This window comes from Salmo trutta, chromosome 8 (genome assembly GCF_901001165.1).
Source record: "Salmo trutta chromosome 8, fSalTru1.1, whole genome shotgun sequence".
NCBI classification, from domain to species: domain Eukaryota; kingdom Metazoa; phylum Chordata; class Actinopteri; order Salmoniformes; family Salmonidae; genus Salmo; species Salmo trutta.
Genome location: NC_042964.1, coordinates 41,621,128 through 41,636,686, shown reverse-complemented (window position 1 = coordinate 41,636,686; position 15,559 = coordinate 41,621,128). Strand labels below are relative to the sequence as shown.

General features: G+C 41.3%; 1 protein-coding gene across 4 annotated transcripts in view; it reads right to left on the bottom strand.

Annotated features, from left to right (window-relative positions):
* Positions 1-1,562: 1,562 nt before the first annotated feature.
* LOC115198976 (synaptotagmin-1) overlaps positions 1,563-15,559 on the bottom strand; it is a 238,873-nt gene continuing 224,876 nt past the window's right edge. For all 4 annotated transcript variants that reach the window (XM_029761443.1, XM_029761447.1, XM_029761444.1 and 1 more), the window contains 2 exons: positions 9,041-9,174; positions 1,563-5,804 (listed from right to left, as the gene is read on the bottom strand). In XM_029761443.1, the coding sequence (XP_029617303.1) occupies positions 5,598-5,804; positions 9,041-9,174 (341 nt within the window). In that variant the 3' untranslated portion in view covers positions 1,563-5,597. The remainder of the gene's footprint in view (positions 5,805-9,040; positions 9,175-15,559) is intronic.

The following is a 15,559-nucleotide window of genomic DNA, read 5'->3' as shown; positions in this document are numbered from 1 at the left end:
GCTGGCCCTCACTTCATACTCGTCGCCAAACCCACTGGCTCCAGGTCATCTACAATTCTCTGCTAGGTAAAGCCCCGCCTTAGCCCTGCAGGTATATCTCACTGGTCACCCCCAAAGCCAATTCTTCCTTTGGCCGCCGTTCCTTCCAGTTGTCTGCTGCCAATGACTGGAACGAACTGCAAAAAACACTAAAGCTGGAGACTCTTACCTCCCTCTCTAGCTTTAAGCACCAGCTGTCAGAGCAGATCACAGATCACTGCACCTGTACATAGCTCATCTGTAAATAGCCCATCCAATCAACCTCATCCCCATACTGTATTTATTTATTTATCTTGCTCCTTTGCACCCTAGTATCTCTACTTGCACATTAATCTTCTGCACTTTCTACCATTCCAGTGTTGAATTGCTATATTGTAACTACTTCGCCACCATGGCCTATTTATTGCTTTACCTCTCTTATCCTACCTCATTTTCACATGCTGTATATAGATTTTTCTACTGTATTATTGATTGTATGTTTGTTTATTCCATGTGTAACTCTGTGTTGTAGTTTGTGTCGAACTGCTTTGCTTTATCTTGGCCAGGTCGCAGTTGCAAATGACAACTTGTTCTCAACTAGCCTACCTGGTTAAATAAAGGGGATATAAAATTAAAATAAAAAATAAAAAATGTTACTAATGTATCAAGTATACTGGATGAAGACTCAGAAGGTATATGTTACTTCCTTTCACACTGTGTGTTCCCATTCACTTTCCCTTTGTTAGTCATTTGATAATGTCTGAATGATTGTAGCGTCATTCCATCTCAGAAAGCAAAATAAAGGATTTTGACACCCACCATCTCAGATTATTGTGAAATAATTTATGTTGTTAGAAACAGATAAGATTAGCATTCATGCAACATTATTTTGTTGAAATATAATTGGATCGCTGGGAAATTACGCTAATTGATTGCATCCAAATTTACCATTTAAATATATAGGGTTCATATAATATTCACTAAATATAGTAGCTAACATCCTTTCTAGCAATGAGTTAGAGATGAGGAATTCAAACGAATGGTCAAAAAGCCACACACAGACCCCCCCATACCCCACACTGCTGCTACCCCAACAACCAGTATACATGATCAGTTCTCAATGTCTGACAAGTAGTATGAAGCTGTGGCTTGTAGTATTGCTTATCCATACTATGTAATGTATTCCCTGTGAATCTGAAGAGGTTTTTTTTCCCCTCATACATTTTTTTGTAATTTAAATCACTTGGATTATTTAGTGTGAATTTACCAGGTATTGACCACTATATGCTACTGTTGCTGCTATACTGCCACACTCTTTTACATTTTTCTGGTCTCGTGTTTATTAAATAGATCACAGCAATTCCTAGATTTGGCTCATAATGAAAATAAATCTAGGCTTCATAAGCACTCAATGTTTATTATTAATGATGAAGGCATGTTGTCTAAAATGTGAATGTCAGTATTATCTGCTCACACATCAAAATTCACATAAAAAGTTGGTAAGTGAACCAAACCATCCGGAAAAAAAGAAGCACTTGAAAAGGTTCTGTATCAACAGGAAATAAAACATTTTTATTGATCATTTGTGTATATGAAGTTATATAACAACAGTCAAAAAACTCCACAGAGTGAATCACCACACAAAGTGAAACAAAACTGTAAAACACCTCATCAAAAATGAAGGTATACACAGCAATATACAGTAACTGTCAGCTCGCTGTCACCGCGAACGATATGGCAGGAAAAACAGCCCAAACAGTTCTACAAGATTACAGAGAAAATGTCAACACAGAAAATACTCAAGCAGGCAGTTGATATACACAAAGGCAACTAGGATCTTTCTACAGCATCAGACTCTAATACTTTACACAGCTTCATCTTGAAAGGTTAGAGTGGCTTTTTGTTGTCGTCATTTTAGAGAATCTTGTATGTTTCTGGTCACACAGTGAGATGTATGGGCTTTTCTTGAATAGGATGTGAGGGGTTTTGCTTCCACGATTTAGTAGGGGGGACCAGTAAGAGTAGCATGACATTGCAGCTAGTGGCTTTTCTTGTGGTACAGTAAGTTACACACCTTACAATCTGATCCTGTAATGCTGCTTCTTTCTGTAATGTCCGCCCCTCAAGCATTTGACGCTTTCCTTTTCTTTTGTTGAAGCATTTTGATTTCCTTCCCCTTTAAATAGTGATTACAGCCTTTCTTTAGTGATTTAGTCGTACCCCTATGGATCTGCTCATTCCGTTCAAATACTGAGCCTACGTTTTATCCTTGTTTTATTTAAACAAGCGTTTTTTGTAATTTATGATTTAAGGGATGCATAATAAATATGTTAAATGAAAAAATATATAGTTCAAGAGGGAATGTAATTCATTAGGGCACATACTGCTGTGACTAAATGTATGTTCAACGTTTCTGGAATGTATTATTTATCCGGGGAAGGTCTACCCAAAAGGGTATTTAAATAAATAAATTAAAACACACACAAATCAACATATTTTTGCAACAATGAAAGAAAAGTACCAACTACTAATCTCACAGTTAATCACCACAAACACACAGTCCATACTGTACATTCAGAGTTTTCATTTCAAATATAAAAGTATTTTCAACAGGGTTGTAAACATAACTTATTCATAAAAAATAATCATAATTAGATATAGTATAGTAGATCAGGTTGATACAACGATGGATGAAGTTATCATGACAAGATGTGATACGTTTCGGTAATAATCATGTCCATTTCAATATGATAAATAAATTACTTTTTGGAAAATGATGAAAATATGTACATATGTACTTTCAGAGGGTGAGGGGTCATTTAAAAATGTTTACGTGTGTGTGTGTGTGTGTGTGTGTGTGTGTGTGTGTGTGTGTGTGTGTGTGTGTGTGTGTGTGTGTGTGTGTGTGTGTCACATTTTGGTATTTCCCAATCCCAATATGTCCTGAAATTTCTGATGCTGGATCTGTGTGCAAGAAAAAACTTAACTGGATAGGAGGGAACCCTTAACAGAAGGATTTTAGATGTCAGGCTCCAACCACCACAGAATCTACATGTGCTGTGTCCTAACCATCTCACTGGAGAGGAATACGTCTGACTTGATAGGAGTCAACTTTAAATATTCATTTTTTCTCGGGCAAACACAACCCACACAACACTATGGGATGGACATACAAGTATTGCACAGTGCTCAATGAAATGCTGTGTGAATCCTACCACTCTCGCTCTCCCATAAAACGTTCTAGAACTCCTGTGTGTAGCCCTGTCAATCAACCAACCAGCCACTGCACAGTTATTAGAACTGACGATGCCACGCACTCTCTCAGCATGTGGAAGGGAAATATGGCAGTACAACGTCACTACAGAACAAACTTGTCGCTATTGATAAAGTCTACACCTCTAAGCACGCACGGCAGTCACAGTGATACACAAAGCTGTCCTCAGAGACGCCTATGGAATGACAAATAGCTTTTTCATAATAGTGCTATCAACTACACAATAACATTGAAAACATTTAGAAACTACTCCTGAAGCTAGCATCCAGTATATGCATGGAGATTCCTCCAAGATAAGAGACTTCATGGATTTCATGGATTCAAACGTCTTACTTATTCCTCTTATTGGACCCGTAGTAAAGGACATATAAACAAATATTATCACCTATGCAGACCATTAACTTTTATAGTTATTGTTTATATCCCATTGTTCTCTTGGTGTTGTACTAAGAGCCAACAATAGAAAACTGGCGAACTACGGTTTACTCAACGAAGAGATACAGTATATGGTTGTTGCTTTCATGTACTGTTCCTTTAAGTAAATACCAAGAACCAGTCGGACTCCTGGACAGAAGCTCCCCTGCGCATTGAGCATCCTTAAATAAGGCCCGTCAACATAGTGTAAAGAAGTCAACAAGCTATTGCCGGTTAAAAGACATACAGTGCAAAACAGTAGCCATATAGAAAGTAAGATTGGCAGTTTAACATGGCTAGCTCTATTGCCACTGTGAGAAGGCAACACAAAGCAAAGACTGCTATTTAGGGCACCATGTGGAGCCAAATACATTGTTCCCGATAAACCAAAGCTACGACCACTACCTAGTGGGAGTGTGCATGGAGAGAAGGTTAGTATACATGTGTCACCTCCCTGAAAATGGCAGTGTTTAGAAACTCACTTTACCTCCAGTCAATATGTAAATCATATACTGACCCATCAAATCACTCACTTCAGCTTTAATCTAGATTAAATAGATTGAAGGCAAGGGAATGCTATCATGAGAGACAGCCCCATGGTGTTGGTAGATCTCCCCCCATCCCAGCCTTTAGCAAATATTGTTTAAAAAATCATGCAGTTTACAAAAAAATCAGCTGAATTTATCTAAAAAATAGTCATCTAAAAGCTTAGAGTCAAAACTCTTTATTCCATCTATGGAGAACTTGAGACTCCAATGTCCTGAACATAATCCATTTCCAACAACAAGGCTATTGAAAGTAGGCTATAGAAAGTAAATATTGTTCAACAAGCTTAAGGACACAATGGCTACTGCTTGATTCTATTTCATATGGGGTCAGTTTCCGAGGGGGGTTGGCGGAATAGTCATTTGCGTTTAAGAGGACCGGTCTGTAAAAAAGTAAGTAAATAAATAAATAATTGAACGAAAAAAATGGCCTATCAAATGAGGACCTAGTTCACTTAAAAGTAACTGACTGTGTCACAAGGTGATGCCCTGCTTGAGGAAAAGGAAAAAGGCTAACCGGTTTGCATCGATTTGAGAGATCCTCCAAAACATTGTGTTTCAAGCAAAACAAATAGGTCCTCTGATGGAGAAATGTGTATAAAAAGGCGTATAAGAAACTATGTGCTTGTATACTATCCAGCAGCATATATTTTCCCATGAAACCATAGTAGTTAACGGCCTAGTTTTCTGTGTATTTCAACTTTTTTCTGCAATGGTTCATTAGTAAACATAAAGCCAGACACCGTCCTTTACAATGTGACTATACTTCCACTAGCATCTTACAGGTTGGAATTGCTTTCTTCTTCCTCTGGAATGCAATAAGGTCAAAATGTTTTATCCTGTAATATATAATATTGTCTCTCCTATATCTGCATTTACATAATTTAAAATAGAACATCTTATTAAAAACATCCAGATATACATAGATTAGGAAACGGGTAACAACATACCAACATAAACTAGAAATAATTTTTGTCTGCAGACTGATATATACAACTGTGGTACAATAAATGTCTTTCAGTCATGCGCTATCTATACAGATCATATTGCTTAAAAGAAGGGGGAATTTGGTTAGGGGGAATCAGGGCGTAGAGATGGACAACATAGTCAGGGGCGGGGACTCCCAACCTGACAAATAGAAACACAAATCTGAACGTCAGGGCCTAGGGGTTTTGAAAGAACCATTGACAATTACAAAAGAAGGCGATAAGACAAGTAGTATGGAGTTGGTGGGAAGGATGGGTGTTGGCTGGATTGGTTTGACGGTGGATGGACCCATATATCACTGAGGTATTTACACATACTGGCTAAAGAGCACTATGGGGCAGGTGCTGAAAGGGCCCTGCCTATTTTTTTGTGGAGAGCTGAGCGTCCACCTCCTCCTCCACCTTCAGCACGTGCCACTGGGCGATGGGTCTCCTGGGGTTGGCCAGCATATCCGACCAGTGGCGCAGCTCCGTCCCCGAGCTGTTGAGGCCCACAAAGACCTTGCCGATGGCATCGTTCTTGCCGATCTTGTCATAGTCCAGAACAGTTACAACAACTTGAACTTTCTGTAAGGGGAAAAGTAGGGAAGAAGACATTGGAAGAAATGATGAGTTTGTGGGATACACACACTGTACAGGTAACTAAAGTAATGTACTGGTAACATTTAAAGCTCACAGACTATAGTCATGGAAGTTTTATGATTTGTGTAGTGCTGAGAAGTTTTCTTGAGCACCCAGTATTCACCCAAAGTAACAGAGAATAATAATATTGTCTCAAGTCCCCAGACACCCTACTTCCTCTATTGAGCACAACGATGAAGGCTCTGCTCGGCGACCTACAGAACAACCTTGGCTAATTTCTCAAATACCAAAAGCAGTACAATTAGAAGACAAGTGGGTGTAACCTCCACTCTGTCAAATGCTCCTGACTAACAGAGTGGCCTATTTGAGTGAAGAGTGATATGCTCCCTCGAAGAGCCAGTCCTAAGTGCTTATTAGCAGTATATACCATTTGAAGACTGGGCCTGAATCTTTCCAGAGCCAAACGCACAACAGATTGTAAGCTTACTCAGAGGTCAACCTTTCAGCCTCAGCATGTGTTTATTCAAAGTGTCTCAGCAATGAGGGGTGATCCGTGCATCATCTGCTGGAAGGGAATATGAATCGGCACACTAAGAGCTCTGATTAAGTTTCGATCCACATGAGAGAGGAGCTGTTCTACCTGTGTAGATGCGTCTACCTGTGTAGAGAGTCACTGTTCTCCCAAAGCATGTAATGAAACGTTGCACCAAGTCCCTCAGCCTGTCAGTTGGAGTCAAGTGGCTTTTAAAGAGATAGTTGAACCCCTCAAATCACTTTTGAGGTATAACAACGACAGAGACACTTGTATTTGGGTTGTTCTATCCCTTTAAAGAGAAGGACCCTCTGTGGAGGCGGGAGTGTACTTAGCAGTATAGGCTTCCTCCACTGTCACCCCTCTGTCTCTCCAATGGGTATGGGATGTTCTGATTGGCATCCTCACAGGCTAGGCGGGGTTAGGCTGCGAATTGAAACGGAGGCACGTGGAACCAAACTCGTGGTTTGTGAGCTGTGAAGTGCTAAATCAATTTGAGGCAATTACTTTTTTATGCCTGGCGTTTTGACGCCCGCTCACAGATAATTCCCCCTTGGCCCAATTTGCATGTACTTTATCTTCTTTAATTCTCTGGGCCTAGTAGCTTTAAAGTGCTTTCTCATGAAGCCATTTGTCCTCAAACAGTGCGAGCGCCATACTAAACCGTACTCTATATACATTTCATTGCACTGGATAAAAAAAGGTACTGACTTGCACCGTGAAGAAGAGATATTTTAATGTTCAAATGTAATCATACGCCAAAGGCATGTAATCAGTGATGTGTTGAGAATTGCATTACTTCTCACCACTCCCCTGTGCAGTTGTCTTGTAAACTTGTGAAATTAAGGCATTTCATGAGAATGCAAATGGGGGGGGGAATTCGGACTCGAGTTAAGCATGTGTAAATGGAAACATAATTCCCTTTTTATGCACTTTTCTCTCTATGAGTATTCTGACCTTGAACTTAAGTATGAGAACAGCATTCTATTCATACGCTATTCGTTTGGGGTGGAGATCAACGAAATGAAGGTGTGACGGAGGTGTGTCTACAAATACATTGCATTCTGAACTTGATTTAACTCCCTCATTATTCTACCACCTTTACGTGTGAAGAAACCATGAATAAGGTCGCGCGAACCTGCTGGTTCCAAGTGGGAAAAGCATCTACTTTCTTTTTTCTGATAGAAATAACAGCATTCTCCATGAACAGTCATTTATAAATTGATAAGAGCTATTGATGAGAGCTAGGTAAATGAGTAATCCATTTGGAGAAGAGAATTGTAAATACACATAGCAATTGTTTTAGATGATTTTTCCTTATGATCCATGGAGACAAATGTTAAACCAGTCATATGGAAACAAACTGAAAATCATATCAACATGATATGTATTGTAGCCCCTTTCCCACAGTGAAGTAAGCTGTAAATAGCTGTGCCGTTAATCGGATTTTTTTGTATGCCCTCATAATTTGCATAGATTAAATTTGGAGACCCAAGCTATAGGCTTTCTGTAGGGCCGAATCTGCCAAATTGTGCTTTAGAATGTTTTAATTCTATACCCAGGCATTTTGCAGTTTTATTTCACAATTTGTATTGTTAAATATTAGCCACTATCGGGAGCCACCGTCAATAATAGCCACATACATTTATAACTGTATGTTATAAATTTAAGGAAACTAAGGTGGTAGTTTCCTTAAATTTGTTGCCTACATTTTGAATGATTCCATTCCATTCCGTTTACTTTTCTTTCCTCTGTCATGTCCGTGTAGTTGTTCCTGAGGGTAGCTAGCATTAGTGGATCATATTAGGCTAACATTGTGCAATAATTTGGGACATGTAGCCTACATTATGGTACTCAGACCACACGTAGCAGTTTAAACCTGGAGCCTGGTGCCTAGTGCATGGTTCACGATGACTGGACCGTTGTCATACAGTTCCATGATTAATGAAGATTAGGGTAGATTTGTAGGACTATTGTTCAACCCCTATAGTACACCTATTTCCACCTTCAAATATTTAATGGAATGAACTTGAGTATCTCAACTTTCATGTTGAATCAAATCACTATATTTTTGATTCATCAATACATTTTGTGTGTAAACGTGCTCCAAACCTGTTTAATATAATTTATATATACTTTCCTAACCATACATTTTGCTTAAATAATCTACAAGATCAGAGTATTTTTTTATCTACCAGTTGGTGCTGAAACTGAGACGAATATGCATATATATACAGTAGATGGCTTTCTTTCATTGATCCCTATATTCTGAACCCGTTCCTTCGATGTATTTTAGTCTGTCGACAAAATAAAAATGTAAGGTATGCATTATGCGCCTGCATTAGGTAGCCTGAATACCAACTACTGAGAAGTGCATAGGAAAGGCGTACATTTACTAAGTCTGAATCGGGCCCATGATGAATAGAGCCTGAGACTGATTATCCTGTACAGGCCAAAGAGCACACATTCACATGCTAATTTTAAGCCAGCAAATCACTCTTAGTAGCCACAAGCTTTGAACACAATCTCCTTGTCATTTGTCTCGGTGTTGGATCTAAGTCTTATTTGAAGTATCCTTTAAAAAAACTTGACTTGCTGGTTTATGACTGAGCTCAATTAAATCTAGTCTTAATGCTTCAACAACATGGAGAGCTCCCAAGATGTGCATGGGGATGTACAACACCATTACCTGGATTTGTTCGAATGGCACTTCAAAGCTGAAGGACTCGTTGTAATAAGGGTTGAGGGTGTTCTTCTTGATTGTCGTCTTCTTCTTCTTCAGCCTCTTCCCGTTCTGCATCAGGTGGATCTTCACGTAGGGATCTGAGGAAAGAAGAGAGGCCCAGGTTAGAACCTACTGCCACAAGGCATATACACCCTCCCTTTCTAGTGTATATACACTCATATGTTTTAGTCACACCTTGTCTGTCCCTTTATTTGGATATATCAACAGGGAGATGAATCACACAGTCTGATAATATTCACCGTACTTATATCTCTCTGGTCACCCCCAAAGCCAATTCCTCCTTTGGCCGTCTCTCCTTCCAGTTCTCTGCTGCCAATGACTGGAACGAACTACAAAAATCTCTGAAACTGGAAACACTTATCTCCCTCACTAGCTTTAAGCACCAGCTGTCAGAGCAGCTCACAGATCACTGCACCTGTACATAGCCCATCTATAATTTAGCCCAAACAACTACCTCTTCCCCTACTGTATTTATTTATTTATTTTGCTCCTTTGCACCCCATTATTTCTATTCTACTTTGCACTTTCTTCTACTACAAATCTACCATTCCAGTGTTTTCCTTGCTATATTGTATTTACTTTGCCACCATGGCCTTTTTGCCTTTACCTCCCTTATCTCACCTCCTTTGCTCACATTGTATATAGACTTATTTTTCTACTGTATTATTGACTGTATGTTTGTTTTTACTCCATGTGTAACTCTGTGTTGTTGTATGTTGTCGAACTGCTTTGCTTTATCTTGGCCAGGTCGCAATTGTAAATGAGAACTTGTTCTCAACTTGCCTACCTTGTTAAATAAAGGTGAAATAAAACAAAATTTAAACTTACAAACCCATTTCAAATCATATGCAAGAGAAACAGAGTTGCACACAATTTCTATAAATAGAATTTCGCTGCTTTTTCAAGTGGCTCATGTTTTCGCCACTTTCACTGGAGGGCCTCATTTCCGTTCCCCAATAATGAAGATTGAAGCCTCTCCAGAGTGGGCTTGCTGTGGCCGGCCCTGTGGATCCCCTCTCTCTGGTAATCAGGTCAAAAGGACCAGTAAAAGATGCAGACTCACCCATCAGCCTTCTTGCTTTATCATTGGCAATCAAGACGTTGGACTACCATGGCTAGCAATCCTGCTTTTTTTTTTACTCCTTTCTGAATGCTAATGACAAGCGGGAAGTGGAGGGGGGAGAGGAGGGTGTGGAGTGGTACCCTGTTTGAGACAAGACACTTGAGTTTTGGAGAGCTAATGAGCCTTGGTAATGGACTGCCATTGAAACCAATTCGAGCTAGATAGTAGACACAGACTTATCTTAATGAAAACAGGTCACGCCATTTATCTTTGAAGATGAGACAGCGTTGTTGGTTCTAGGATCAACAAACACAAATAAATAGGATAGGATATGGCATGGTAATTGGGCTAAACGACCAATCACATTAAGGGAAACGGTGGCAGTTACAATTGAGCACCAGCATGGTAATGCATCAATGAAGCAAGGCATCAGTATCAATCCTCATAATGCTCTCTTGTTATAAAATACTGCTGGTCCTCATAATCTAGATGCATCTGTGGCTCCCAGATGACTTTATTAGGCTGTCTTTGATGCTCATGGAGTAGGGATTTGTAGGTATTTGTTCCACAGTTTTGACTGTGGAACATCGGTGGGATTCCTAGCAATGGCAAACATCTGTTATCCAACTTGGAGGGTACCTTGTCAGTTGTCCAACTGAATGTATTCAACTGAAATGTGTCTTCCGCATTTAACCCAACCCCTCTGAATCAGAGAGGTGCGGGGGGGGCTGCAATAATTGACATCCATGTCTTCGGCGCCCGTGGAATAGTGGGTTAACTGCCTTGCTCAGGGGAAGAACAACAGATTGTTATCGGGGATTCAATCCAGCAACCTTCCGGTTACTGGCCCAACGCTCTAACCACTAGGCTAGGCTACCTGTGAATTTTCAGACTTGATTTGCCTTAATGAAAAATGTATCAACCCCTACAAGAATGTTAATTCACATAATAATTTACATTTCCTGTTGTTGCAGGCATATTTTCCTGCTGTAGAAAACTGTCTCAAATGAAGACCCTACATCTGTAAGAGCTGATTGCTCACTGGCAGGTTCATCCCACAGCAGTGTGCGCAGTGTACATTGAGAGACAGAGAAAAATAGAAGCAGAACCGAGAGAAAGAAAAAGAGATAAAGAAAGGCAATGGACAGAGGGAAAGAGAGAAAAAGAAAGGACGGTGACAAAGTGTGATAGCGAGAGAAAGACAGAGAGAACTGAGTGAACGAAGAGAGAGAGGGTGAATGAACAGAATGGAGAGAACAGCCAGAACAAAAAGAGAAAAATAGAGAGAGAGAAAGAGAATGCAGCCTCGAGAGCGGGTGTCCATTGTGACGTTTATTACTCTCCTGCGGTGCGGTGAGGACTGTGCGATGATAAAAGAGACAGTGGGTGAGAGGTGTGTGTTAGTGAATAGGCCCAGCAGTATCTAAATGGGAATCTTCTCCAGTGTCGGACTGTGAGCATCACACGGCCGTATCACCACTTTCTATCAGACTCTTCCATCAACAACCCTTTTTTTGGTTTTTTTCTCTTTCTTTTTTGTTGTGCGCAGTGAATTCTCTTCAGCTGAGTTCCCTTCTTTATAGGTTCTACTAATGTCCCTGTAGGAAACTAAAGACGTGGCACGAGAGAGCCGATTACAAACAATCAGACTTCTACACCTTTGCTGTTGACGCTGATAGGAAGCTTTTCTAATAGGTAATGATTGGAGGTTAATGGAGGGAAGTTTGTGGACGAACTAAGTATGGTCCCCAAGGTCTCTGTGGAGGTTAGGCTCAATCCCCTTGGATGGAACTGTCACAGCAGACTGATAACAGAGGCTGCTTCCGATCCTGATCCATGGCTGTGACAGCTGTAACTCACACAGGCGTTCACACGCGTACGCAATTCCATTTAATGGCTAAGTATTTCTTCATCCCTGCTCCCGATCATCAGTTGCAACAGTCTTGAACCTGTGCAGAAATCTTTTATCTCTGTATAAAAAAAGACCTCACATTCACAACCGAATGAATACATTCCAACTCCTTCCCATTCCAACCCTGTATCTGGCTACCTCTGCCTCATCTTGACCATCCACACAGGCCTGGGCCTGAATGACCAGCACTGGATAAATGAATCCCCCAATCCACAGAGACTGAGGCTGAATACACACAACAACAACATCCAGACAGGGTTATCACAGATAACCTATCCCTCCACCGTTAGAAAAACACCTGTGGTGTCCCTTGGCTTTCAGCCCTATTCTATCCAGACTCTACTTATCTCACCGCCAGGATTATTGGGTTTTGGACGGGCGACGCACCCCAACTCATATCCGGCTCATTTCGGCGTCTCGTCCCAGACAGCTCTAATCTCTGCCCATTTTGTGGATGAGTGGCCGCGGCAGCTGATGTGATGCGCCTGTCGCAAATAGAGAGAGAGAGAGAGAGAGAGAAAGAGCGCCGTCACCGTTCCTTGTGTCTGTCTACACTTTAGTATACGGAGGCAGATCCTTGCTGCAAGCGTGACAGTCACTCATCTGGATCACTGGCAATGGGCCGGGTTATAATGAAAAGATGCTGTGCCCATTTATAAAGAGTCCCCCTCCCTTCCCAGTGAACAGGAAGCAGCAGGTGTGTGAAGAAGTGGCTAACGGGGAGGACATGAGCGACGTCGGCTGCAGGTGTTTGTGGAGGAGACGATGCAGGCACCTGTCCCATGCGATCTGTCAGCGCAGCAGCCATAACAGGACCTTTTCTATCCCAGCTGGCTCTGTGTCAAACAGATGACAGAGGACCTTTTAACATGACAGTGTGGACATCCAAAACAAACACATCCCTACCGTTACGAGCCTATTTCAGCGTTACTGTGTGTTTACCCGTCGGTTTCAACAGAATCGCTTAGATTTAGGCTTTAAGCTTGTCGATAACTAGTCATTGCTGTATATTTTGGATTATAGGCCTAAGTGAAAGAGAATAGCTATCAATGCCAATCATAATTAGTCTACTGAGCGTGTGAAGACCAAACGGTAAAAACAGAAAGCTACTAGTAAACATGCACATTGGCTGCTTACTCGAGTGTGCTGTGTGTTGGCTTGCGGGGTCTGTGTACGAGATGTTGAACGAACGTCAACACAAGCAGGTTAAATATAGCTCAGCTGTCATCTTAGTTTCCCTCCCATCGTTCTGGATGGGCCATGGAGGAGGGGCACGCAGGGCCCCACTGTCATCTCGGTTTTACACACTTGGAGTTGACATGAATCATTCACATGCAACTAAGCTACGTCGCACACACACCACTGACCACGGAAAAACCCACACATGCCGCACACATGTGCATGCACACACACACACACACACACACACACACACACACACACACACACACACACACACACACACACACACACACACACACTTCCAAACTTCTGCATTTCCCTAATCACCACCAAATTGGTTTTCCATTCGTTCATCATTATAATAACACCTGGCCTCATTGCTTTCCACACCTTGGCAGTGTAAATGACTGGAGTGGGGCTGCGAACCTGGAGCTCCCTTAAACAGCCGGGAAGTATGCATGAGAAACAAAACAAATAATATGGTCTCCAGCCGAGAGGCTTGATGGCATGCTGTGTGGTGAGGTGTGGGAGCACTGGGTGAGGGCAGTGAAGGTTCATTAATACTACAGGACTGGTTGATGTGATAACCTCCTCACTGAGGAGGTCCATTACCCTGTTATGAACAGCCTCACTATCCCCTGTGACAGAGAGAGAGAGGTGGAGAGAGAGGTAGAGTGAGAGAGAGAGAGAGAGAGAGAGAGATGTAGAGAGAAAGAAAGAGAGAGAAAGAAAGAAAGAGATAGACGTAGAGAGGGAGAGAGGGAGAGAGGTGGCACAGTGCAGACAGTACATCCATTATCTTAACAAGCATGTACTCATCCTCTAGTGACATCCACTGTGCTTCTGTATGTAACAAACTGATACTATTCTATAGCACTATATTATTTACCACAACTGATTTGATTGGCTCTTGATAGTGCCTGTGGCTTTACACACTTTACACACTTCAGTGTACGTAGGTTGTCAGCATTGGAGTTCTCTTTATATGCTTCTACTCACCTTTTATGTGTGGGGACATGGTCTATGTGCCCCGCAAACATACTTCACCCATAGAAATAGGCCGTTATCACATTGCTGCACACAGCCAGTGAAGAGCCCTGCGGCCTTGAGAAGTGACAACTACAGTTGAAGTCAGAAGTTTCATACACCTTAGCCAAATACATTTAAACTCAGTTTTTCACAATTCCTGACATTTAATCCTAGTAAAAATTCCCTGTCTTAGGTCAGTTAAGATCACCACTTTATTTTAAGACTGTGAAATGTCAGAATAATAGTAGCGACAATGATTATTTTCAGATTTTACTTCTTTCATCACATTCCCAGTGGGTCAGAAGTTTACATACACTCAATTAGTATTTGGTAGCATTGCCTTTACATTGTTAAACTTGGGTCAAATGTTTCGGGTAGCCTTCCACAAGCTTCCCACAATAAGTTGGGTGAATTTTGGCCCATTCCTCCTGACAGAGTCAGGTTTGTAGGCCTCCTTGCTCTCAAACACTTTTTCAGTTCTGCCCACAAATTTTATATAGGATTGAGGTCATCAGGGCATTGCAATGGCCTCTCCCAAAACCTTGACTTTGTTGTCCTTAAGCCATTTTGCCACAACTTTGGAAGTATGCTTGGGGTCATTGTCCATTTGGAAGACCCATTTGTGACCAAGCTTTAACTTCCTGACTGATGTCTTGAGATGTTGCTTGCAAGCTTCCCCCTTTTTCCTCCAAACATAACGATGGTCATTATGGCCAAACAGTTCTATTTATGTTTCATCAGACTAGAGGACATTTCTCCAAAAAGTACGATCTTTGTCCCCATGTGCAGTTGCAAACCGTAGTCTGACTTTTTTATGGTGTTTTGGAGCAGTGGCTTCTTCCTTGCTGAGCGGCCTTTCAAGTTATGTCGATATAGGACTCGTTTTACTGTGGATATAGATACTTTTGTACCTGTTTCCTCCAGCATCTTCACAAGGTCATTTGATGTTGTTCTGGGATTGATTTGCACTTTTCGCACCAAAGTACGTTCATCTCTAGGAGACAGAACTTCCTGAGCGGTATGACGGCTGCGTGGTCCCATGGTGTTTATCATTGCGTACTATTCTTTGTACAGATGAACGTGGTACCTTCAGGCATTTGGAAATTGCTCCCAAGGACTTGTGGAGGTATACCATTTTTTTCTGAGGTCTTGGCTGATTTCTTTTGATTTTCCCATGATGTCAAGCAAAGAGGCACGGAGTTTGAAGGTAGGCCATGAAATACATCCACAGGTACACCCCCAATTGACTCAAATGATGTCAATTAGCCTATCAGAA